This window comes from Bos indicus x Bos taurus, chromosome 28 (genome assembly GCF_003369695.1).
Source record: "Bos indicus x Bos taurus breed Angus x Brahman F1 hybrid chromosome 28, Bos_hybrid_MaternalHap_v2.0, whole genome shotgun sequence".
NCBI classification, from domain to species: domain Eukaryota; kingdom Metazoa; phylum Chordata; class Mammalia; order Artiodactyla; family Bovidae; genus Bos; species Bos indicus x Bos taurus.
In genome coordinates, this window is record NC_040103.1 from 43762796 (window position 1) to 43788797 (window position 26002).

Here is a 26002-nt window from a genome sequence, read left to right on the forward strand (position 1 = left end):
AGAACCTGTGAACCTTGTCTTCCAGGGGCTGCCCAAACTCCCTGTGCCCCCACTGCAGCAGACCCTGGCCACCTACCTGCGGTGCATGCAGCACCTGGTGCCCCAGGAGCAATTCAGGAGGAGCCAGGCCATCGTGCAGCAGTTTGGGGCCCCTGGCGGCCTTGGCGAGACCCTGCAGCAGAAGCTCCTAGAACGGCAGGAGAGGACTGCCAACTGGGTAAGAGCTGCTGGGGCAGCAGACGAGGAACCCATGGGGCAAGGGGCAGAAGCTAGATAAGAAGATAGAGGGATTTGGATAAGGGGCAGGTGGGTGACCAAGATGGGGCAGAGGGAGGGACAGGCATGGGAGAGACACAGAGGGATAGTAAGGGGCAAGGGTGAGAGGCTGAGAGGGGACAGATGCAGATAAAGATGGGGTTATGGGGAGAGACAGGGTACAGAGATGGCGGACAGATGGGGGCAGATGAGCACTAGGGTTGGGAGCAGCAGGGGTAGCATGAAGTCAGGGGCGAGGGATGAAAGGCAGGAATGAGACACTCATAAGATTGGGCAGGGGACACGATAGAGCGGCACACACGCAGGATGAACACTGAGAGGGAAGAAAGGAGATGGCGTTGGAGGAGGCTGAGCGACAGGCGGGACGGCTCAGGGAGCCACAAGTTCCAGCCCGTAACTGGGGCTTAGTGTATGTTTGTGGAATGAATGAATGATCTAGTGAAGGGTCCCCATTTCCCTTCCTGGATGCCAAGGTGGGAGTGATGTGTTCCCCAGGCAGGGTGTGTGTGGCCCCTGGGCATAATGGCACCCTCCTTGGCAGGTGTCCGAGTACTGGCTGAACGACATGTATCTCAACAATCGCCTGGCCCTGCCTGTCAACTCCAGCCCAGCTGTGATCTTTGCCCGGCAGCACTTCCAAGACACCAATGACCAGTTAAGGTGAGGACACCAGGCTCCCGGGCTCATAGCTTGGGAGTCTGCCTGGAGGAGGGGGCCTGGCCCCACCCCCAGGAAGGAGAGGCTGAAGCTTGTGCCTTGGCTGAGCTTTCTGAGGCCAAATGGCCCTGAGACAGTGGCCATCCAGGCCAAGGGGTCAAAGGAAGAGTAGGTGAGGGGCACGTGGGTAACACACACGGGGTCTTCCTCAGGTATATCTATTTGGGGTGCAGTGGGATGGGGCGGGGAGGTCATGGGCCCCAGGTGCCCCCATGGCAGTCTGGCCTGGCTGAGGTCCTGGAAGGAAATCTGTAGTCTCTTGATCCTGCCGGTGCTTGAAGCTGGGGCTTGCCACTGGGATGTGCGGCCCCAGTCTGATTCAGAGGCCTCTGCTCCCTGCAGCCCCCAGCTCTGAGCAGAGGTTCCCGGGGAGTGGGAATGGCTCCTTCCCGCCAGCCACCACCAGAGTGTCTGCCATCTGCTGCAATTTCAGAGCTCACTGAGCCGCTAGAACGGCCTATGGGTGCGCTGATGACTGCGACAGAGGGGCCATTTATGCAGGAGTGGAGCAGGGCGGAGGGTCTCTCAGAGCCAAACCCAGGTCTCTGGCCTCAAGACCAAAATGTGGCACAGCGTGGGGACAGTTCAGAGGGAGGAAATAAAAACACGAGGCAGGCTGCACCTTGGCCTCTGATCCAGGCTGGAAGACCCCCGCCCCCTCCTTCTTCACCCAGCCCAAGCAACCTGCTGGCTGGAGGGGGAGGGGGTTCGGGAGCCTTCCCCCTTCCCCTACAGCTGGGCATTCCCTGGACAAAGGAAATATGTGGACAGATGAATGACTTCTGTATACAGTTCTCAAAATTGCGTTGAAGCGGGGTGTTTTCCTCCTGAGGCAATTAAGCCAGGTTCATTGTCCATGGGCAGTTAAGATGACAGGGTCCCATGGTAAGGTTTTCTGGTGACTTTTTTCTAGCCGACAGCACCTGGCTTTCTTTTACATTAGCACTAAGGAGACCAAATTACTGACTTTTCCTGGGAGATTGGATCTCCCAGAACCCTGGGATTTTGGCCCAGTCCAGTCCCAGCACAGGCGTTCCCCTGGAAGAACACCGCCCCTAATGGTCTAGCCTCCTCCTGCCTGCCCCGTGGCCTCTCCTGGCTTCCTCTCCCTCCTCCTCTCGTTCACCTTCCGATTTCCTCTCCTCCCCCAAGTTCTCTCCTCAGGACCATTTTTAGTCTGTGTTTGTGAAGGTTTGTGCAGGAAACTGACAGCCTGGGGGTAGGGATGGGGCAGCAGGAACCCTAGCTGATTACTGCACCGTTAGGGCCAGTCATCTGGTGGGTGGCCCATGAGCATGGGAGAGACTAGAGGAGCAGGGAAGGACGGGGAGGGGGAGAGAGAAAGAGGAGGAAAGAATGAAAGAAGAAGGGGGAGAGGAGGGAGGGCCCCTGGGCCCCAGAGAGGAGAGACTAAGGCCTCATCTCTCTGCGCAGGTTTGCAGCCGACCTCATCTCCGGCGTGCTCAGCTACAAGACCCTGCTGGACAGGTAGGACTGAGCCCCCCTGGGAAGGGCAGTGCCCTCTTCATCTGGCTCCTGCCACACTAGCCAAGGAGCTCGTGGAGGCAGGGACCGTGTCTTTTCTCAGCTCTGTGTTCCCGGCTTCTGTCACTGAGCAGATGACCCCCTGCACATCTCGAACATCAGAACAACCTTTTGAACTCTGACACCTACAACACATGATGTGGCAACCTGGAGTGAGTAATCACTCTGGTTACTATAGACTCCTGCGTGTCAAACGGAAATAATAACGGTGGCCGCCTCTTGGGGCTGCGCCACTGTCCTGTGAGATGATGCCTGGGAGGCTTTTGGCCCTAAGCCAGGCACAGCAGCTCTCTGTGCATTTGTGTGCTTCTGCTCCCCACCAGACCTCCCTCGCTGGGTCTCCAGGCCTTCCAGCTGCTGCCTCCCCGTGATGTTTTCTTGTTGTCTCTCCTCCTCACCAGGAGCTCTCTGCCACCCCCCAGAACTCAGTGCTGATGACCCTCCGACTGATTTCAGAGAATCTCATTCTCATCCTTTACCTTGTCCGGCTGAGCAGCAGGGCGAGAATGGCCTAGGCCCCCCCCCACAACTTTGTACCTGTCCGTCACTGACAGTCTAGACCCCAGACGCCCACGTGTGTGTGTGCACACTCGCACGGACACACATACCCATACACGTCCACATGTAAGCTCCCACATCTAATCGCTGTAAGGGTTATAAAGCTAGAGCTTTATGCCATTGCTCAAGGGCCTGCTTTGGACCCTTCCTTCATTCACTCATTTATTCATCTGCCCACTTTTCTTTTTTAAAGCAATTTTTTCTAACTGGAGGAAAAGTGCCTTCCAGTATTGTTTGGTTTCTCCTATTCAAGAACGCAAGTCAGCCATAATTATACGTATATCACCTCCCTCCCACTCACACCGCCCCCAGGTCGTCGCGGAGCTCCGGGCTGGGCTCCCTGTGCTCCGCAGCAGCTTCTCCCCAGCTGTCTGCATGGCAGTGCGTGTATGTCTGTGCTACTCTCTCCATTCGCCCCACTGTCTCCCCACCCCACTGTGCCTGTGAGTTTATCCTCTACATCTGCGTCTCTGTCCCTCCCTGCAAATAGGTTCATCAATAGCATCTTTCTAGGTTCTGTGTATATGTGTTATTACACTGAATTTGTTTTCTTTTTCTGACCGACTTCACGCTGTATCACAGGCTCTAACTTCATCCACCTCACTAGAACTGACTCAAGGTCATTCTTTTTTATTATGCCTGATAATATTCCATTGTTTCTATGTGTCACAGCTTCTTTATCCGTTCATCTGTCGATGGACATCTAGGTTGCTTCCAAGTCCTAGCTACTGTAAACAGAGCCACTGAGAACTTTGGAGTACATGTCTTTTTCAATTATAGTTTTCTCAGAGTATATGCCCAATGGTGCTATTGCTGAGTCATATGATAGTTTTTGTCCCTAGTTTTTAAACAAATCCCCATGCTGTTCTCCATAGTGGCTGTATCAATTTACATTCCCACCAGCAGTGCGAGAGGGTTCCCTTTTTTCCACATCCCCTCCAGCATTTATTGTTTGCCGATTTTTTTCACTTTTAAAATTGATGCTGGAAAGATGAAGGGAAATAAGGCCCCATCCCTGTCTTCAAAAGGTTCTCAGACTATCTAGCGAAACAGACACATAAACAGCACCAAATACAACTGCGTCCATCCTCTCTGAGCCCCTCACTCGTGTCTGACCCCCTGACATCCCCACCGGGGCACCTCCTAGTCACTGCAAACTGAGTCATCCCCAGCGGACCCCTGGGCCCCCTCCCACGGCCCAGCAGGCTCTTTACCTCGTCCTGCCGTCTCAGTAAACGTGCTGCACAACCCCGGGGTGAATCCAGGATCCTGTAAGTCACCCATGGTATCTTTCTCTCTCGCCTGCTCATCTAGTCCAAGCTCAGGGATATCACACTCCCTCCAGAACCCATATTTACACCCTCCTCTTATTCCCATCACCCTCCCCAGGCCCGTCACCTTCCCAGCAGCCCACAGCCTCCTTCCCGTGACCGGCTTCCACCTGTTCTCCACCTGGAACCGGGGCCATTATGGCAACAAAGCGGATCAGATCATGCCCCTGAGGGCTCTCACTGCCCCAAGAATGAAATGGCACCGACTTCTGCTGACAAAGAGGCCACAGGCCTCCCCGCTTCTCTGTCCATCTCTTTACTCAGCTTTAACTGGCTTCCTTTCATCTTTGACCAGTGTTCCTCAAACAATCTATGGTGAAGGGCCAATATATATTTTATTTAGTGAAATGTTTTTGAAAGTGAAAGTGTTAGTTGCTCAGTCTTGCCCAACTCTTTGCAACCCCATGGACTGTAACCCACCAGGCTCCTCTGTCTGTGGAATTTTCCAGGCAAGAATACTGGGGTAGGTTGCCATTTCCTACTCTAGGGGATCTTTCTGACCCAGGGATCGAATCCAAGTCTCCTGAATTGCAGGCAGTTTTTTTTCTATCTGAGCCACCAACTGAATTAGCAGAAAAACGGTATATAGATACAAGACACAAGAACTCTAGCTTCTGAAAGCTCCCCCTGGAGTCCCACAACCAGCCTATCATCAGCTGGTCCTTCCAGTTCAATCTGACACCCACACTTGCAGCAGCAGGACAGTGGGATGCTCCGCCCAGCCCGCCTGGGCCTCACTCTGCCCCAGCTCACCTCGTGGCTGCCTCTTGACCCCAGGGCTCGGCTTTCAAGTCTGATCCTCAGTGAGACCACCCCTGGTCGCTCCTCCTGCCCTCCCAGTTGCTGTCCCCTCACCGCATCTTGCTGCCTGCCTGCTTCTTTGCGCCCTTACATATCCCAGATCTGGGCCCCGTCAGAACAGGAAACTCAGCTCTTGTTTGCACCTGCTCCCCAGATGCTCCAATGGTGCCTGGTCCAGGAGACTGCTCAGTCACATTTGTTGGCTGAAAGGAAGGAAGAAGGGAGGGAGGAAGGGAGGGAAGAAGAGGCAGAAAGAGAGAGAGAAAAAAAAAAAGGAGGAAGAGGAAGGGAGGTTGACTGTGGAGGGGAGGGTGAGACGGGAAGAGGAAAGACAGACGGAGAGGGAGTGAGAAGGAGGAAGAAGAGGAAGTCAGGGAGGAGGAGGAAGAAGGAAGTACCTGAGACATGCTGAGATCATAGGAAAAAGAGAGCTTTCCACCTTGAACTCAAAGGAGGCTTCTGGAAGAGCTGATGAAGGAGTAAGCTCTCAAAAGAGTGAAGGGGGTCTTCTAAACAGATCAGTTGAGTGCAGGGCTGAGGGTGAAGGCGTGCCAAGCAGAGCAGCAGTGGCAAAGGCCCAGAGTGGCCAGATCTGTACCTGCCCGTGTCGTGCATGAGGCTGGAGTGAGGGAGACTAATGGAGGCCGGAGAACACGAGGGTCTCCCTGGGGCACTCCGCTACTGTAGAAAATGGGAATCTAGCTCTTGAACGGCCATCATCACGCAGTTCTGGCGTCAAGTTAGAGTAGAACCGATTTTGATTCCCAGCCTCTCCTCCCCCCCTCCCCCACCAGCCACTCCGTCCCCACCGACTGTGCCAAGGGCCAGCTCTCAGGGCAGCCGCTCTGTATGAAGCAATACTACGCGCTCTTCTCCTCATACCGGCTCCCCGGCCGCACCCAGGACACGCTGGTGGCCCAGAAGAGCAGTGTCATGCCCGAGCCGGAGCACATCATCGTGGCCTGCTGCAACCAGGTAAGCGGCCCCTTGCTCCTGCAGCTTCTCGGGCCTGGGGAGGGGTGCACATTCTTCATCCCTTCCTGCCTCTCCAGGGGTTCAGCCCCCTCCCAGAGTCACACGGTGAGCTGGGCAGGGTGGCCCCGAAATGGGGTCTCCTGATTTCTGTCCGTCCCATTTCTCTCCACTGGTTGGATTTTAAGAAGGAGGAGCGTCGTCAGTCGAGATGCCTTTGGTAGGCTCCCATTTCAGTCCTGTCCAGCCAAGTCAGGTCCAATGAACTGCCTGGATGGACTGAGGGTCGTCAATGAGACCCAGCATGTCTTCAGCCCTTCCACATGCAGTCACCCAGGTCGTGGCCTTCCTGGAGACCACACACAGATGGACAGCTTACAGACTGACTGTCTGGGCATCCACGTCCAGGTGGGCCTGGTATCTGTCATCCCATCTGATCTTAGGATGACCTTGCAGAGGAGGCCTTGGATCTCCATTTGACGCATGAGGAGACGAGACTTAGGTTAAGTGGCTTGTCCAAGGGTGAGAAGGACTCCTCCGTCTGCCCATGTCACAAGCCCACGCTCTATGCCCTGCAGCTCTGGTCCTCAGACTGGGCTCCAGGGAAACAAAAGAGCCTGTGGGGGCCTCAGGGATGCCAGACAGTGTACTTCATATACTGAGGCTCCACATAAAAATTTCATCTGATGAAAAGCTGTTTGTTTTCATTAAAACCCGTTTGTTTTCATTAAAACCCAACTTTGACACCCACCCAGGGGCTCCCCTGGTATTTTTTTCTATAGTCTTTTCTTCTTAGGCTCATTTGACATTTTCCGTCTAAATTGGGAGCCCTAAGTTTGCCAACAAAAGATGGCTGTTCCCAGGTTGGAAGCCCACCTGACACCTGGCTGGCCACAAGACAAGAAGCTTTCTCCACCTTCATTCAAAAGTCAAACCCAGAATATCCCAGCGCCCCCCCCGCCCCGCCCTGCTACACACACACACACCATAGTATCCATCCCTCCCAGAAATGCTAAGACTCCCGCTCTGAACCAAACCACCTGTATGCGGCTCAGGGCGTGGGGCCAGCACACGTCAATCAGCAGAGAAGGGACCTTGACCTGGGACTGTGACTAGAACCCTTTACAATGCTGAGGCTCTAGCTGCGAAATCACTGAGTGCCGGTTCACAGGCCTCACCTACAGAGCTCACGCGAGTACACGTGGATAGGTACACATGCACGCGTGGAGCATTTCGTGTGGTGTTCTTCCATTTTAATCTTTCTCTGCATATTTTTTGCTGCCATTTTTTTCTCCACTCACCAGTGTGTTTGAAATCTATCCCTGTAGCTGTATCTAGAGCTAGTTCATTCCTTTTAACTGCTGGATAGACATGCATTGGACAGGTGCTCCACGTTTTACTTAACCATTCCCTTCCTGCAGAACATTTGGGCTCTCTCTACCAATTTTCTACTGCAAACAAGGTTGATATGCACATTCCTTTATATGTCTCCCAGGGCACAAGTATATGTTTCTCTAAGCCTTAGACTAAAGTATGCATTTATAAGAGCAGTTACTGAATCATCGGGCACGCACCGTTTTCAGTTTTGATTGACACAGCCCCCCAACAGCAAGCAGATGTATCAATTTCCACTCAGTTTCCCACAAACGTAATGGTTTTACATCAAATAGGAACTGCAGAAAAGAAACACTCTCTTTAGTTAAGTTTAATCTGGCCTTTGATCTGGGAGAGCTTGGAGTCCAGCACAGTTGACAGTGTCGGGCTGGTCCCCACGTTGTGGCTCTTCTGAACCGTCGATACCTTGGGAACCAGGGGCCTGAGTGCCCCCCGTCCTGCTCCCACTTGGAGGCTCAGGGAAGGCCTGACGTCTAGGGCGGGCTGCCCTGAGTGAAGTCTTTGACCTGTTTCCCCCACAGTTCTTTGTCTTGGATGTTGTGATTAATTTCCGCCGTCTCAGTGAGGGGGATCTGTTCACTCAGTTGAGAAAGATAGTCAGAATGGCTTCCAACGAGGATGAACGCTTGCCTCCAATCGGCCTGCTGACGTCAGACGGGAGGAGCGAGTGGACTGAGGCCAGGACGGTCCTCATGAAAGGTTAGCAGCAGCGCCCAGCACGTCTCCATGCTCATCTCATCCTCACACCCATTGGCCTCCCTCCCTCCAGGGGTGTACCTCATCCCCATTTGCCATAGTGTGGGAAGCTCAGGCCTCCTTCCAGTCCAGGACCCAATGGCATATCCTGCAGTTGGCCTGCGGTCAGCTGAAGGCATCTTTTGTACGCTTGTAATTCATCTGACGGCATGCTGACTTTCTGGGTGAGGCTGACTAGACCCGGAATCCGAGGATGTCTGGGAGCATGGTTGGGGGCAAGGTTTTTGAGTTGAAGGAAGGCCAGCTGCAGTGAAGCAGTGGTGTTTTACTGGTGGGCAAGGAAGGTGCTCATTTCCGGGATCTGAGTTGCTGGGAGAGTTGTCAGGTAGGGGTTTGGGATGGGCCCACCTCTGGAAGGGTAGTTGGCTGCCTCCTTCACGTGATTTCTTGGTCCCAGAATTCTTCATCTTCAAGCTGATCTTATCCTTCTGGCTGCTGCTCTTAAGAAAGTTTCTAAGCTTTCCCATAAGAAATCCAGCAACAGTCTTACATTTTTCAAATTGTCCTTCTGGAAACTACTTTTCAAACCCAAAGCGAGCCCTGTTCTCAGGAACTGGGTGGAGAGTCTTGCTTTCTTGCCTACATTCCCAGAAGAAGGGTGGGACTTCTTTGAGCCTCTGTCTGCCCCTTGGGCTTTCATTCCAGCCAGGTGACCATTCAGAGTTCTTGAGTGTCTGTAAGCTGAGGACCTGGGCTAGGCCTGGGTGTGTAAGGGACAAAAAGGATGGAGCCCTTGGCCTTGAGCAGCCCCCTCGATAGGAATCGGGGATGGATTCAAGTACATAGTAATGCAGTGTCTACCCACGTAAGGCAGTAGAGCCAGTAGCTACCAAATAAATGCTCCAGGACTTCAGAGAGGGGAGGGAGCCCTTCTAATTGGGAGGCTTTTGAAAGACTTTGAGGAAAGAGGTGGGAATTGAACAAAACCCTGTGACATGAGAGGGACAGGAGGGAGGGACAGTGTCCAGGCAGGCAGACCAACTGCAGGCAGAGTTAACCGCCCAGCAGGGCCATATCTGACCTGCCCAGTACCGTGAGGAGAGCAGTCTGGCCGGCAAAGATGGCTGTGCTAGACGTACCGGGAGAACGAGAAGGTGATGAGGCTTGACCGTCCAGCAGCAGGCACGTCCTTCTCCCTAGAAAGCTCTTCTTCCAGGGCTGGCTGGCTCCTTGCACTGTTCCAAGCTCAGCTTAGGGGTTCACCCCAGACTCTCCTGGAATATCCCCCACCTCTCCCCAGCACACTCTGCCCCTTGTCCTGTTTTTCATCTTGGTTGCATTTCTTACTCTCTGAAGTCAGTTTTTTGTCTGTTTGATTCGTGCTGATTATCTGTCCCTTTCCCACACCGCCACCCAAGTCTGTAAAACCCAGGAGGACAGGGGCCTTACCTGGCTTAACTTCTGAATCTGCTGCCCCAAACACAGTTAATCCCCAGTCATGCTTGTTAAATAAAGGAATGAAGGACACTAAGGATACTGGGCCCCAGACTTATTTCCCACTTACCACTTAATTTCCTTTCATTCAGTTGTTGGGCACCTTCCAGTGCTTGGTCTTAAATTGGAGGCTGTGTGGATCACAGGTAGGTGCCAGAGGTGACCCTGTTCTTACCAACCTAATGGCCATGTGGGAGAATTAATAAGTTATAATTTGAAAGTGAGTTAATTCCCTCAGGAGACCATGGTATAATCAAATCCTACTCTTCTCCCCTCCAGGGACAGAGACAGGCATCAGAAGAATTGCCTCTGCTTCCAGGAGGCTTCCCACTTTATTAGCAGGCCAGGCCCAAGCCATCACCCCGCACGACTGACCAGGATTGCCTTGGGGTCTGAGTGCCTGGGTGCGCTAATCGGAATTAATTTGTTAATGGCACTTGATCTGGCTTTCTGAATGGAAGTGCTGTTTCCAAAGGAAGCTGACAGAAAGGAGGAGAGTGCACACACGGCTTCGCTCTGGAAATCTGATTAATCCAGTTAGCACTGGCTGTGTCATCTGCACAGCGGGAATCTGATCCTTCACTGAGCTCTCCTCTCTGGAGCGCCCCTTCCCATGGAAGGAAAATGGGGAAACCACTTAGGAAATGATTTGAGTGTTAAAGTGAAAGATTCAGGCAGCTTGGGCTAGAGTTGAGAGTGAAGATGGAAAGATGGAAAGACATAGGTGGGGTCTAGAGAAGTTTCAAAGTGGAAGCAACAATAAGGAAAAGAGGATGAGCTTTTTTTTTAATAAGTTTATTAGAAATTTATTTCTTTTATTGGAGTATAATTTACAATATTATGTTAGTTTCTGCTGTACAACAAAAGTGAGTCAGCTATATGTATGTAATGTCTGCTCCCTCTTGAGCCTGCCTCCCACCCTCTCCATCCCAGCCCTCTGGGCCATCACAGAGCGAGAGCTGAGCTCCCTGTGCTGCGCAGCAGCTCCCACTCGCTGTCTGTCTCACATCAGAGCCTATGTACGTCAGTGCCACTCTCTTTATTCCTTCCACCCTCCTAGAAAAATGGTTCTGATGAGCCTATTTGCAGGGCAAGCATAGAGACACAGATGTAGACAGTGGACTTGTGGACACAAGGGAGCCCTAGGTTTTTGATGTGAGCCTCTGAGTAGGTGGTGGGACCGTTCACTGAGATGAGAACCAGCCGAGGATGGTTCTCAATGCTGCAGGGAGAAGTCCTCTCCCCGTGTGCCAGGGAGGCGGCGCCTTGAGCCATCTAAGTAGAGACGTCAAGTTAGATCTATGTGTCTGGAGCTCAAGGGAGAGGTCGGTACAGAGATATAAATTTGAGAGCCATCAGCACAGAAGTGATATTTAAAGTCATGGACCTTGATGAGATCATCTGGAAACAGAAGATGGGGCCTTGGAGGTCAGTAGAAAAAGATGCAAAGAGGATAGAGAAAGAGCAGCCTGTGAAGTCAAGACGAAACCAGGAGATGAGTCACAAAGATACAAGAGAGAAGGAGAGAGCCACCAACTACCTCGGATGCTGCTGAGAACTCTCGGGAAAATGGGACAGAGAGGAGACTCTGGGCTTAGCAACCCTAAGTCAGCCATGACCTTCACCAAAGTCAGACCAGAGTACTAGACAGGGGGGAAGGTGTATGCGGGTGGAAGGCATCCCAGAGTAGGAAGAAACTGGTAATGAGACAGTCACTGAGCAGAATCAGTTAAGGGTGGATGGTTCTTTTCAGACATTTTGGTACTAGAAGGAGCAGAAAACCAGGAGTGATTGGAGGAGGATGGGGGTCAAGGGAAGTGTTTTTAGTAGGAGAGGCAAGTGCATGGAAATGATCCAGTAAGTGAAATTGTTAGTGAGGAGAGAGGAGACAAATGGAGGGCTGGGATGCTTGCAAAGGCAAAAGGAGATGGAACACAGAGAATCAGAGACCTTTGACTGATACAGGGAAACTGAACCTGGCCTGAGGCCAGCAGAGCCATGTTGAGGGGGGTTCTGGAGGCAGAAGAGAATGTGTGATACAGCCTCATGGGAAGTGAGAAAGACAACCTGCTCAGGAAACTTGCTGAGATTCATGGACTGTATTGAGCTCATATTTGAGGGCCATACACTTTAGCATTATTTTGCAATCCCCCCTCTCCCCCACATACAACATTGAGGTGCTGAGGTTCAGGCAAGGAGAAGGTGGGTTGCTGAGTTCAGCCAAGGTCAGTGAGTATAACTGAGGGAGAGAAGGCGGGTGTGGAGGGGAATGGCTACAGTGCTGGAATCTGAACTGAGTAAGCAGGTGCGTTGGTCTGCTCAGGCTGCCACAGCAACCTACTACACACCCTTGTGGGGCTTAGACAACAGCCATTCATCTTCTCCCATTTCCAGAGCCTGGAAGTCCAAGGTCAAGGTGTCAACAGAGGGGTTTCTTCTGAGGCGTTTCTCCTTGACCAGGATGGCTGTCTCCTCCCTGTATCTTTACATTTGTCTTCCCTCTATGTGCAAGGATGGCTGTGTTCTCATCTCTTTTTCTTATAAGGACACCAGTCATGTTGGATTAAGGTCCCACCCCAGTGACCTCATTTTAATTACCTGTATAAAGACCCCCATCTCCAAATATAGTCCCTGGGACAGGGGTTAGACTTCAACTTAGGGATTTTGGGGGGGGACACAGTTTAGCCCATCATAGGAGGGAAGTGAAAGATGGAGGCGGGTGGTGGAGAGTGGAAATAGGCAGTGGGGCCGAAGGGTCCTGGAGTGAGTGGTCCTCATCAGTGAGACGAGCTGCAGTGGGAGGTGACAGTGTGTGAAGCGGGAATCAGTGTGTGAAGCGGGAGTCAGAGTGGTCAAGGTGTGGGGAGCTTGAGCTGATGCTCCAGAGGGGCTTGGGTCTTGGTAGTGATATGCCTCCAGATGTGGTGGTAGGAGTAGGTGCTGAGTTTGACTGTCAAAGGTGAGAGGTCAAAGGGCCGAGAGAGGAGGATGCCAGCCGGGCCACGCACAGGGTGTTCAGGCTACTGAAAGGATGATGGGAGTGGTGATGGTGAGGAAGAGCTTGAGCCAGGTCCTGGTGGTTGGACATTGCGAGGAGGCCAGAGGAGCACAGCAACAAGGAGGATAACGCGTGGGGGGAGGAGGAAAGCCCACCGGCTGCAGCTCCACAGAGAGAGCCGGAGGGTAGGGCGAGTCATTCAGAGCTGGGAGGGGATGCCCCCTGCCCATCTGCTGCTGGGCTGAGTGTGAGGGAAGATGACAGTCCTCGAGGAGGGGGTGCAAGGAAGTGGGCCCTCAGAGGGAGCACCCTTCAGTTGCGGCAAAGGCTGAACAGAACACTTTCAAAGAAGGTTAACAGGGCAAGGGGAGAGCCAGTCAAGCACTGTGGAGAGTCCAGGAAGGAGGAGAGGAGAGCAGGGGAGGATCGGGTCCACCCAGGGGACACTGGAGTATCAGGGGTGGGAGCGCTGGGGAGGGCGGCCGTTGTTGGAAATGACGCTCCCAGAGTGCTAACCTCTGCGAAGCCTCTCTCTCTCCTGGTTCCAGGAGCAGCTGCTGACTGTGGTGAGGCCTGGGGTCTTCCTGGCTCTCGGGAGAACCGCCGCTAGCACTGGAAAATGGGTTGAGCTTTCCAGGGCATCTCAGCTGAAGTCCCAAGGTCTCTACCTCCCTTCCAGAGACGCCAGCAGAGACCAGTGCCCATGGGCACTGGGCCCAGGCTGGCATTATGCAGTAGAAAGTTTCAGCCAAGCTGAGCTCCACTTGTCCTGGTGGCTGCCTAGACCAGGAAGCCTGAGCTCAGACAAAATTCCCCCTTGAATTTCCACGGGGTCAGCTGACACCCACAGGGGCGGTTGATTGCATCAACCCGCTCTCCTTCCAGTGATGGCCCCTGATCCCCCAACCAGCTTGGCCCCCTCTCTAAGCTCCCAGGCTGCCCAGCCTGACCCTTTGCCAGGACATTGAGAGGGTGGAGCTCGCAGAGGTCCAGGAACGGCCAGTGGGATGCAGTCCACATTGAGGGACCTCCAGCGGGGAGCTGAGGGCTACAAGACCTGCGAAGACTGTCTCTGCCCCTGGGATTTGCTATCTTGCTGGGGAGACTAGAATAAATGGAATCGTCAGGACAAGAGCAGGCAGGATAAAACCAAAGGGAAGGTCTCCCTTAGGAGTCCTGTGGGAATTTGGGGGCCTCACCCCTCTGCATCCTGTGCTAAGTGAGACTTGAGGCTAAACCAAGGTGGGTTGAGGTCAGTGTGGCTGGGGCTAGTTGACAATATGAGGGTCATCCAGAGAGCTCAAAAAAAAAAAAAAAAAAAAAAATTTCAGAAAACCAAACCAGATTCTTGGGTCCTGGTGATTTTCCAGTGGCATTGGAATGAGGCTAAGGAATTCACATTATTAAAGCACCCTCAGGTACAGTCCAGGTTGGAACCCACTTATTCAGACGTTAGCAGCCACCATGCATGGAGGTTCCCCTTATTGCTGGGCCCTGTCCTGGCTGCTTTCTGTCCCTTGCTGCTGCAAGTCTTCACAACAGCCTGTGAGGTGAGACTTGCACCCCCACGAGCAGAGGAGGCTGTGTCTCCCACAGGTTAGGTGGAGGGTGGTGGAGCCGGGAGTGACCAGGGAACATCTGTCTCCCCAACCTGACATCTTCAGGGCCTGGCACTCGGGGGTGAGATTTGGGCCTCAGGAGGGCTGTGTGCATCCTCTCAGGACCTCCCTCCGCACCCAAAGTGAAGCTATGGCCTTCCTGAACCCGGGAGGAGCCAACACCGTTATCCTGGTCTAGAAATTTAATTAGACATCCAGCCCTGAGTCTGGAAGACTACAGCACTTGTCAATTTGCAGGAAAAGGATCGCCAGCTAGGAGATCCGCCCCTCTGCTGGCTCGCCTGCCCGGGTGCAGTGCAGCTCCTGTGAACAGACTTTGGAAGCAGATGCCTTCGTTTGCACAGTCCCGTAAATATTTATTCCCAGCAGCCAATTAGAGCTGAGCCACAGCTTTCAAGGAGGGAACTGACAGAAGGTTGCTGTGTCTGCAGAGGGCCTCTTCGGTCATGGTTTACAAGACCCACTCGGGATGGGGCGTCTTGCTCTTTAAATATTGTTATCCAGAGATAGGCAAGCCTGCTGATTTTAAAACCAATTACACATTAGCAATAACAGCCTCTCTGATTTAATTGCCCCAGAAATATCTCCTGGCTCTTGAAGCTGAATGCTGTTTTCTTTCTTTGGGCCAACCCCTCCCTCTCATAGTGGAAGCGTGAAGGCTTTCCTGGTTGAGAGCAGCCAGACAGGGAGAGGCCTCTGGTCCAAGGCAAGAGGTCTGGGCTTGACTGGCCCCTCGCTGAGGTTCTGGAGTCTGGCTCCTTAGGCCCAGATGGGGAGGTGGCAGCCCATCTAAGGGATGCAAAGTTGGTGTTCCGTGCCTGCTGCACAGAGGGCGATCACTAAGGATACCTCTTATTAGATTCAGGGAAACACTCTGGGGATGTTCTCCCAAGCCCAAAACCACCCTGAAAAAATCCAGTGAGCTGAAAATGGACTTGTGTGGATGGGCACTGCTCTTGCAGTCAGTGACCTCAGACTGAATGGCTATCGTCCTGGTGTGGAGCCCTGACTCTTGCTGACTCTGGGGAGCTCTTTTGCCTCCCCCAGGCTCCCCAAACGCCACATGCCCTGCATGGACACACTCCAGACTCCTCTGCTCTTTCATTTCTCCCTCTGTGCCATCTTTCTGGCCCTCACTTTCCATTTCACGGGCAGCACTGTGCTATTTGGTTTCAAGGCAGCTGAGAGGTTGTGGGTTTTGGGTTTGTTTGTTTGTATTTCCTGCCTTTCTCCACGTACCACCCCTCCCCTAATTCTGAAATTCTGAAAGTATGATAGCTCTTTAAATCTGTCTTTGTGGGAAGGGTAGCTGGAACCCAGAGGGAAGAGCAGTTCTTGGCTACTGACTTCTTTTTTAAAAAAATTAAATTAAACTTCTTTGGAGATAATTATAGACGCACATGCACTTGTATGAAATAAACGCTTGTACCGTTCAGCCTCCCCACCCCCACCCCGCAGGGAGTGGTAACATCTTGCAAATCTTCCAGTATCACAACCAGGACACTGAGGTTGATACAGTCAAGACAGAGAACATTTCCATCCCCACAAGGACCCCTGATGTCCCTTTACAGCTGCACCTACTTTCCCTCCAACTCCAGCCCTCCTTAATCCCTAGCAACCACTAATCCATCCTTCATTTCTAGGATGTTGTTTCAAGAATGTCATATAAATGGAATCATGCAGCATGTGACTTTCTGAGATTGGCTTTTTTGCTCAGTATAATACTCTGGAGAGACCCATCCCGGTTGTTGTATGTGTGAATAGTTCATTCTGTATTCCACAATTTGGATGTTTCAACATAAGTGATGTAACCATCCACCCATTGAAGGACGTCTGAGTTGTGTCTACTTTTTGGCTACTACAAATAAGCTACTGTGAATACATGCATAGGTTTTTGTGTGATCCTAAGTTTTCGTTTCAAAGAAAATGTTCAGGAATGAAATTGTAGGTCATATGATATTTGCATGCTTCGTTTTACAGGAAACCGTGAAAGTGTTTTTTAGAGTGACTTTACCATTTTACTTGGAGAAGGCAGTGGCACCCCACTCCAGTACTCCTGCCTGGAAAATCCCATGGATGGAGGAGCCTGGTGGGCTGCAGTCCATGGGGTCGCTGAGGGTCAGACACGATGAGTGACTTCACTTTCACTTTTCACTTTTCATGCATTGGAGGAGGAAATGGCAACCCACTCCAGTGCTCTTGCCTGGAGAATCCCAGGGACGGGGGAGCCTGGTGGGCTGCCGTCTATGGGGTCGCACAGAGTCGGACACGACTGAAGCGACTCAGCAGCAGCAACAACCATTTTACTTACCCATCAGCAATGCATGAATGATCCAGTTTCTCTTCATTGTCATTATTTTTTATTTTTTATTGCCCTCTGGTAGGTGTGCAGTGATCTTATTGTTGTTGTAATTTACATTTCACTGATGATAATGATGTTGAATATTTTTTCATGTGCTAATTTTCCCTCTATATCTCATCTTTTGGGAAATATCATTTCACGTCTTCTGCTCATTTTCTAATTGGATTGTTTGGGGCTTAGGTTTCAGGTTTTGGATTTTTTTTACTGTGAGTTCTGAGAGCTGCTTATATAGTCTTTACTAACCTTTTATTGGATATGTGGCTTTATATTTTCTTCCAATCTGAGCTTATCTTTTCATCTTCTTAACAGGGTGTTTCACTGAAGAAATGTTTTTAGTTTTGATGAAGTCCAATTTATCAGTTTTTTTCTTTTGTGGGTCATACATTTGGGAACAAGCCTAAGAATTACATGTCTAGTCCTAATATCCCAAAGATGAATTTCTCCTAAAAGTTTTATAACATTGTCCATTTAAGCTGACAATCTATTTTGTGCTAATTTTTTGTAAGGTATCAGATTTTTATCCAAGGTTTTCAGGGAGGGGTACCTATGGATGTACAGATGTTCCAGTAATATTTGCTGAAAAAGCCATCCTTCCTCCATTAAATTACTTTTGCACCTTTGTCAAAATCAATTGGGCATATTTGTTAGTCTATTTTGGGGTTTTCTATTCTCTGCCATTGATCTATATGTTCATCTGTCTGCCAATGCTGCACGTTCTTGGCTATGTGATAAGTCTTTAAATTGGATACACTGATTCCTCCAACTTTATTCTTTTTAAAAATTGTTTTAGCTATTCTAGTTCCTTTGCCTTTTCACACAGATTTTAGAATAATCTTGTCTACAGCTGCAGAAAGTCTTGCTGGGCTTTTGATGGGAGCTGGTTGAGCTTGTGCACCAACCTGGGGAGAACTGGCATCTTCACCACACTGAGTTCTCCCATGCACGAACATGATACATCTCTCCACTTACTTAGATCTTCGATTTTTCGCACTGGGTGTCTTGTAGTTTCTTTGTATAAGCCCTGCATGCTTTTGTCACATTTACGCTGGAGAATGTGGTTCATTTCGCACGATCTGAACGACGCTGCGTTCTCACTCTGTCATGTCTTTCTCACTGGTATTGGGCTTTTGTACGTTTATTTTATATCCTGTGAACTTCTAACTCATCTATTAGTTCTAGGTGGGGTTTTCTGGGGGTAGATTCCTTATGATTTTCTACACAGATCATGTCATATGAAAACAGGCAGTTTTTTCTTGTTGATATTTTTCTTTTTTATTCCCTTTTCTTGCCTTTTGGTGTGGCCAGACCTTCCAGTACTAGTTGAACAGCAGTGGTAAGGATGGGTATCCTTTCTTGTTCCTTATCTTAGGGGCAAGGCATACAGTCTTTTCACCCTTAAGTATATTAGCTATATGCATTTTTGTTTTGGGTAGATTCTTTTCATGAAGTTGAGGAAGTTCCACTCTATTCCTAGTTTTCTGAGATTTTATCATGATAAGATGTTGAATTTTGTAACTTGTACTTCATCAATTGATCTAATCATGTGATTTTTTCAATAGCGTGTTAATACTGTGGATTACATCAGTTGATTTTCAAATACGGAATCAGGTTTGCCTCCCTGGAAGGAGCCCCACTTGGTCACAGTACATAGTTTTTACATGTTGCTTAATTCTTTTTGCTGATACATTGTTAGCTCTCTTTGTTTCTATATTAATGAGGGTTATTTGTCTGTAGCTGGTTGTTTTTTTTTCGTGTGTGTGGTGTGTGTGTGTGTTTATGGGTGGTGGTGGTGGTGTACCGTTTCGTCTGGTTTTGGTGTCATGGTAACACTGGGTTCCTAAAATGAATTGGGAAGTGTTCGCTGTTCTTATATTGTCTGGAAGAAATTGTATAGACTGGGGTTAATTCTTTCCTAAATGTTTGGTAGAATTCTCTAGTGAAACCTTTAGGGCCTGGAGATTTGGGTGAGGAGGGGAAACTTTAAACTTACAAATTTAATTTCCTTAATAATTACGGGGCTCTCCAAATTATTTGTTCACATTTTGTGCATGTGGTGGTTTATACTTTTTAAGTGATTAGTGCATTTCATCCAAGTTGTCAAATTCATGTCTGTAGAGTGGTTCATAGTATTTTCTTAGTATCCTTTTGATGTCTGCAAGATCCATAGTGATGTCTCTGTTTAATTCCTAGTATTGTGTCTTTTCTTTCATTTTTCTTTGTTAGTCTTGCCAGGGATTTGATTGAATTTTTAAAGGAACCAGTTTTCTTTCCATTATTTTATTTTTTTCCTATTTTCAATTTCACTGATTTCTACTCTTTGTTATTCCCTTCTTCCTACTTCCTTTGGGTTTATTTTGCCTTTTTTCACTAATATTTTAAGGTGAGAGCTTATATTACTCATTTAAGTCTTCCCCCTTTTCTAATGTCAGCATTTGTGTTACACATTTCCGTCTTAACAAAGCTTTAGTTGTGTCTCATAAATTTTGATATGGTATATTTTTCTTTTCATTCATTTCAATGTTTGCTTTTTAATTTCTTTAAATTTCTTCCTTGATCCATAGATTATCTGGAAGAGTGTTTTTACTTTCCAAATGTTTGAAAATTTTTCTTTTATTTTTCTGTTATTTAAAAGAAAAGCTTGATTCCAGTGGTCAGGGAACACATTTTTGCATGATATCAATTATTTTCAATTTGTTGAGGGTTTTCATGGCCTAAGATATGGTCTACTGTGGCATATATGTCACAGGGGCGCTTGAAGAGAAGCATTCTGCTGTTGATGGTGAAGCGTTCTGTACACATCAATTAGATTCTGTTGGTTGATGGTGTTGTTAAGTTCTTTGATATCCTTGCTGACATTCTGTGGTTGTTCTGTTAAGTATCAAGAGAGGTGTATCCGAGTCTCCAAATTATGGATTTGTCTATTTCTTCCTTCAGTTCTGTTAATTCTAGTTTCAAAAAATAACAGAGCTATGTTTGGTTGATACACATTTAGATGTGTATACACAAGATGATGTCATCTTGACATCAAGACTGATCCATTTGTTTTATGTAATATCCCTCAATATCTCAATACCTCTTGTATCAATACCTGTCTCTGAAGTTTACTCAAATCTGATGTTAATTTGTCCACTCCTGCTTTACTTTCATTAATATTTGCTTGATACGTCTTTTTCCTTTTCCTTTCAGCCAGCTTCTATCATTATATTTGATGTGAGTTTCCTGAAGATAGAATGTAGCTTGGATATACATTTATTGGCATCCTCATAGCCTCTAGGGGCTGGGAGTGTAAAGATCACCATGAGCCATAGAGTAGAGAAGGACTGGAGAGATGCGATGGCAGAGTTTCCTCCCAAAAGGGGCTATGATTCCTTTGTCTGCAGAGTAAAGATGCTCAGCTGCGCCTGACAAATGTTTAGAAGCTCTTAAGTATCTGAGAGGAGCCCAGCGCCTCCCTCCCCAGACTGTGTGAGGCAGGACAGTAGAAGTCTGATGTGTGTCCTTTTCCCAGGGACTAGACCAGAGAAGGCAAGTGTCCCAGAGAGGGCTGTGTGTGTGTGTGTGTGTGTGTGTGCACAGGTGGGTGTGCTGGGGATCGGCACTTGAGAGGTCTGCAGACCTCCAAAGGCAGAGCTGCTGTGTTCATTTTCTCTTCGCTCACCTTAGTCACAGACTGGAAACTTTCAACCTCGAGCAGAAGCTCTAGGGTCCTCCAAGGCTCATGGCCTCTGGAATTTCTGCATCTCCAAAGTTGTCGACTCCCCAGGCGTGGGTGGCAGAGCAAGCTCCTCCTATTACTCAATTCTGACTTCTACCTATTAAGCAGGGGCTCCTTGAGGAAGATTGATTTACCACATTAAGCGAGCCTGCCTGTGCTCGATGAGGATGTCACAAGACAAACGGCTCCTGCCGTGTGCCTCCGGCCCACCGCCCCATGTTTCCATTACGCTGGGGCCAGAGTCGTGGTGGATGAGTTTGGATGTAGTTCATTCTTTGCCTTACACGATAAACTTGTCAGCGCCTGGCCGATCAGCTGCTCGTGCGCAGGGAGTTCATTTGGAAGGCCACCTGGCATCCTGGCTCTGCTGTCCTGCTCCCATTTCACTCTGTTTAATGAGCCAGGACCCGGTTCCTGTCGAGTGGTGCTGAGCTCCGGGGTCCTGCTCGACCCGCATGCAGCGGTGGTGGCTCAGCCCCTTCTCAGGGGTCCCTCTGTCTTGCCTGGAGGTGGCTGGGGCACGGATGCCCAGGGAGCTGTCCTTTTATGCCACCAGCTTCGAGCCACCCAGCTGAAAAGGAGGGTGCCCAACCCTCACTCTTCCGCCAGCGGCTGCCTCAGGCCTGCTCCCCAGGCTCTGAGCTGGACAGGCCTGCCGTGGGCTTCCCAGGGAGCGGAAGCCTGCCTAGTCCACACTGCCCTTGGGGCTGTTTCATAGGCAGAGACCAAGCCTGGGCTCTCAGAGCCCACTGAGACACAGGCCGACGTGTATAGCACTGGGGCTGCCGTGGTCCCCAGGCCCAGGCCCTCCCCAAGCGGCCAGGCATCACGGACAAGCTCCACTCACCAGCCTCAGAGCCTTTTCCAGCACTGTGACTTCCTTCCTGACGTGTTCCTTCCTTCCTCTCCACTTCTCCATTGTGAATCAGACCCAGGCCTGGCCAAGGCCTCTCTGAAGTCACCAGCCACCCTGAGCCCAAGGACCCCCAGAATAACCCATAGTCCAGGGCCGGCACCATGGCTGTTGGCAAGAACTCCAGTAGCAGCCAGGGTGGGGGAGTTTTGCAGAGGGTAAGGAATCCCTTTCCTGTCTCCATCTCTCCTCCATCCCTTTCATCCTATGAAACTCTCTGCCCCAAAGGGCCTGGAAGTCTGAGCTATGCCCACAGATCTCAGCCTCACCTGTCCATGCACGCTCAAGTCCATTGCCAGACACAGATACTTCCTGTGCCCACCTAAGCCAGAGAACCAGGCTCTGCTCTCTGTGAGCTCAAAGCTTGAGAGAGGGCAGCCAGATCAGGATTTTCAGGCTGGATGGTCAGTGGCTGGGGTCTGGGGCAGCTACAGGGTCCCACACTGTAAGGTCACGCATTGTGCGGTAGGAGGCAGTGTGTGTAGAGGTAACTGGTCTGGCGCTGGCTCGGGTTCTATGTGAGGCCAGACTGGTGGAGCAAGCAGAGGGTCCTTGTCTGCCCTGGGCAGGCACCCGAGCCAGCATGTTACTGGGGTAAGGCGTTCGGGGTGGGGCAGGAGCCCTCTGGGTTGCTCTCACCCACACAGGATGCAGGGCCCACACTGTGATAGGGTTTGGGATCTCAGGAGCATTTGATGAGTAGAGCTTTGATAGACAGAGGAGAAGGGCTCCCACCCAGGGGGTAGCCGGCATGATCTGAGGGGATGGATGTGCGCGGTATCCAGGAGCAGCAGGAGCTCCTGTGAGGTCCATGCCAGGATTCCAAGGAGGTGACCCAGTGGGGTAGCATAGGCGAGCCATGGAGTCCAGAGGGGGGTGTTGACAAGTTTGGAGTCTATCTTGTGGGTAGTAGAAGTTGACTCAGGTTGATGAGGGTGAAGCGGTGACTGTATCACACTCAAGGGAGGAGGAACGGGAGTTTCCCACCTCCCCTCTCTCACGCTGACCACCACAATGGAGTCTCATTGAACGTTCAAACCCCAGGGCTGGGACCAAAGCCTGGAAGTTGATCAGAGGAGGCAGGAAAGTCCAAGAGGCCAAGTGGAAGGTGATGAGTCACTCTGGACACATAGGGATCAAGAAGAATCTTGAACACAGAGGGCTCCCCTAATCCATATTCCAGACGAGTGTGAGGGGAGGAAGACCCAAGGCGGGGCTGGCTTGCTGGCTAGCCTCATTCCAGAGTGGAAGGCCAGCGTGAGAGACTTCTCCTTCCCCCAGGATGTGCAAGAGGAGGGAGGAAGGCGATGATAAGGACCACAGTCTCCTTTCACTGGAGGACATCTGTGGACACCTCTCGTGAACCTGGAGAACTCATCCCGGCAGAGCAGGGACTGCTCGAGTGCCCTTAGCATCTGTGTGTCCAGGAGGTGCTGCGGAGCCCCAGGGAAGGGTCTCAAGTGTTGCCTCACTCGAGGCTGCCTGTGCCAGGAGCGGGGAGCAACCCAGAGAGCCTGGGATGAGGCCAAGAGGAGGGAGGAGCAGACAGGAGCTCCTCGATGGCCCCTCCAGGCCCTTAGCTGGACACAGGAATGGCCGGACAGGCTCCAGACGCGGTCTTCACTGGCATGTCGGCTGTGGATTCAGCTGCCCCCTGACTGGGGAAGGTGCTGCTACTCCTGGCTCAACCCATGGGCAGGACCCGGCTGGTGAACGAAGGCTGCGGGGAGATCTGAGCCTCAGGGTGTGGAAGTCACACCTGCTCCCACACGTTCCCTGGACTTCAGGAAGGCATTTTCCAGATGACTGTGACACACGATGGGTATATTTCTTAGCTTAAGGCTCTGAAGAGAAAGAGAGCTCCAGACCTGGGGGCTGGGATGGGATGGGGGTAGGCTCTGAAAAGAGGAATTCAGACTTAGTCCCTGGGGTTCCAAAGGGAGGGGGAAGAGCCTGAGTGGAGAGGAGCAAGTGGCTGCCGAAGCAGAGGGCTGCATACCCGGGCTCAGAATTGGGGAGCACAGGAGAGCCAGGACCAGGACAGGGCTGCCCAGAGATCTGCCTTCATGCTAGGACAGGAGGGAGCTGAGAGCTGACTCAACCAACTGCCTTCTCGGAAGGATCTTCAGCCCCCAGAATGTTTCTATCTGACACAGAGAATAGCATTCGGGACAGGGACCTTAAATATCTGCCGAGACAACAGAATTAAATAAATGGGAAGACTGTGGCAAACCAAGGCACAGCTTCTCAACTCCAGCTCATTCCTGCAGCGTGAGGACGTGGATCCAGCATAACTACACGGTATAAGATTAGTATTAGAATTGGTCACATGTGACCAAAAATCCAAAATATTAGTATCTTAAAGAAAACAGAGGTTTCTCTCTCTCTCTCCGTCTCTCATATATACCCAAACCGAGCCCTCCAGAGCTGAGAGATGGTTAGAGTTCTTCCATCTCACTCCGAGGATGTGGGCTGCACCCTCCTGGCCGAAAATGGAGGCTAGGGCTCTGGCCACCACACCTGTGATCCAGGCAGCAGGGTAGAGGAAGGTGGAAAAAAGAGCAAAGAGAATGTGCTCGCTGTATTTAAGGAGGTTTCTTGAAAGCTGTCAGATAGTGTTTCTAGATTTTTGTTGCCAGAACTGAGACATGATTTCCCCCAGCTGTGAGAGAAGCTGGGAAATGTAGCTTTAGTTCTGCTCATCTATGTGCCAAGCTACAGACCAGGTGTTCTATGACTGAAGTGGGTGTGGGTATTAGAATATGCCATGTAACGCTCCTTTGCCTCCATAACACGCACCCCATCTTCTCATGCATGGAAACACTGGGACTGGGGGAGGGGTGTAACCCTGCACCCCATCTAGCCCAGAGGTCAGGATGCCTGGGCGATGGCAGCCCTCACCATCGGGTCCTGATGCCCCACCGCCTGTGTGCGATGGTGCAGAAATAACAGTCACCACAGTGAGGACTCCTGATTGGGAGAAAAGGTATCTGGCCCCACAGTCATGGCAGCTGTGGCCATAGTCAGGTCCCACTGGGCAGGCTTTCAAACCTTCTTACACTCAGGAGAGGAAGCTGCCTGGGGCAGCCCATCTGGCTGGCCCAGCTCTACTTTGGAGGGAACTCCATGCCCACTGTCCCCTGTGGAGAAGTCAGGCTCTCTTAGTGACATGTCTTTTGTACAACTCCGTGACCTTTATTTGTCCTGATGAACTCTGCATGCCTGAAACTGCCCCAGTGGGCTCATCTGGCTACAGATTCAGGGGCACACTGGCCCTTCCACCTGCCCTTTGCATAGAAACAACAGCTGGGGTGAGGGGTCACCTGCGACAGCAACACCCTCACTTCCTCACTTCCAATTTTCATGTGAAATTGACTAATTAGAACTTTTTGGCAACTAATGTTTGAAAATCACAATTCAGGACAAATGAACTTGCCTGTGTGCCAGACGTGGCTGGCAGGTGTGAGTAAGGGGGCCACTGGATGGGGGAATTGGGGCTCCTCTGACACAAGCTGGCCTGGGAGACTAATGCATCTGGGGAAGACCCCATGCCACCCCCTTCATCTTGGCGGGCAGGACTAGTGACTGCACATCTTGGGGCGGAACTGGCTACAGTTGGAGGTCAGGACTCTTACAGGGACCCTGGGGGTGTGCCACCCCCGGGGGGTGAAGCTCAGGACAGCAACCTGGACTTACCAGCCCACCCCCTGGGGTACAAGGGAGGGGGCTCAGGATTGGCTCAAGGTCTGGGTGTCCACGTGTATCTGTCTATGGTTTGGGTTCCGTAGAAGGGACCCCAGGCCCAGGGCTGGGCAGGTGCTGAGTCAAGCCGTGCTGGCCCACCCTGCAGACTCCACCAACCGGGACTCTCTGGATATGATTGAGCGGTGCATCTGCCTGGTGTGCCTGGATGCCCCCGGAGGCGTGGAGCTCAGTGACACCAACCGGGCGCTCCAGCTCCTCCACGGTGGAGGCTGCAGCAAGAACGGGGCCAACCGCTGGTACGACAAGTCCCTGCAGGTAAGCCTCCCCGTGGCGTGGCCAGTGGCCTGTGCCACCTCGTGCTCACGTCCAGCAGGCTCGCTCAGTGGCCTCTGCTGACCACCCAGGGTGTGCATATGGGGCCAGAGAAACCAAGGAGATGTGCTCTTCTTGTTGGCCCCTGGACTGGCCAGAACTCTTCTCGGGAGCAAGTGGCGAAACCTAGCGCTAACTCCCTGACTTTCCTGCAGCCTGTGCTCAGCCTAGGGGGCCTCTGGGGCAGACCTGGGGCTCATTCCCTATTTTCCATCACACACTGTCAGGTGGGGGCAAGCCAGGGACTCCCATCAAACCAGCCCTCAAAGCATGCATCAAGAATCACGTCTGATGCCAGAAGACAACAGTGTTTCTGAATTTCCGTCACCCTGGCCCCGACATTTCAACATACCTCCCTTCATCCCTGAGGAGTACGGCAGCCCAGCATCTCCACAGAAGAGTCATAAAATGAAACAAAGCCATTCACAGATTTCTCATTCACATGACGTCAGCCCAGAAATAAGACATTCACTTTGGCCTAGAGAAAAATACTCACAAGGATGGGGATGAAGTTCTGGCCATTCGTTCCCATC

At 51.1% G+C, this 26002-nt stretch overlaps 1 protein-coding gene across 1 annotated transcript in view; it reads left to right on the plus strand.

The window, feature by feature from the left end:
* The window catches only part of CHAT (choline O-acetyltransferase), a 62591-nt gene that overhangs the window by 18011 nt on the left and 18578 nt on the right, over positions 1-26002 (plus strand). Inside the window, exons 3-8 of the mRNA XM_027530902.1 lie at positions 26-217; positions 818-936; positions 2428-2481; positions 6023-6203; positions 8117-8294; positions 25243-25412. Of these exons, the coding sequence (XP_027386703.1) occupies positions 26-217; positions 818-936; positions 2428-2481; positions 6023-6203; positions 8117-8294; positions 25243-25412 (894 nt within the window). The remainder of the gene's footprint in view (positions 1-25; positions 218-817; positions 937-2427; positions 2482-6022; positions 6204-8116; positions 8295-25242; positions 25413-26002) is intronic.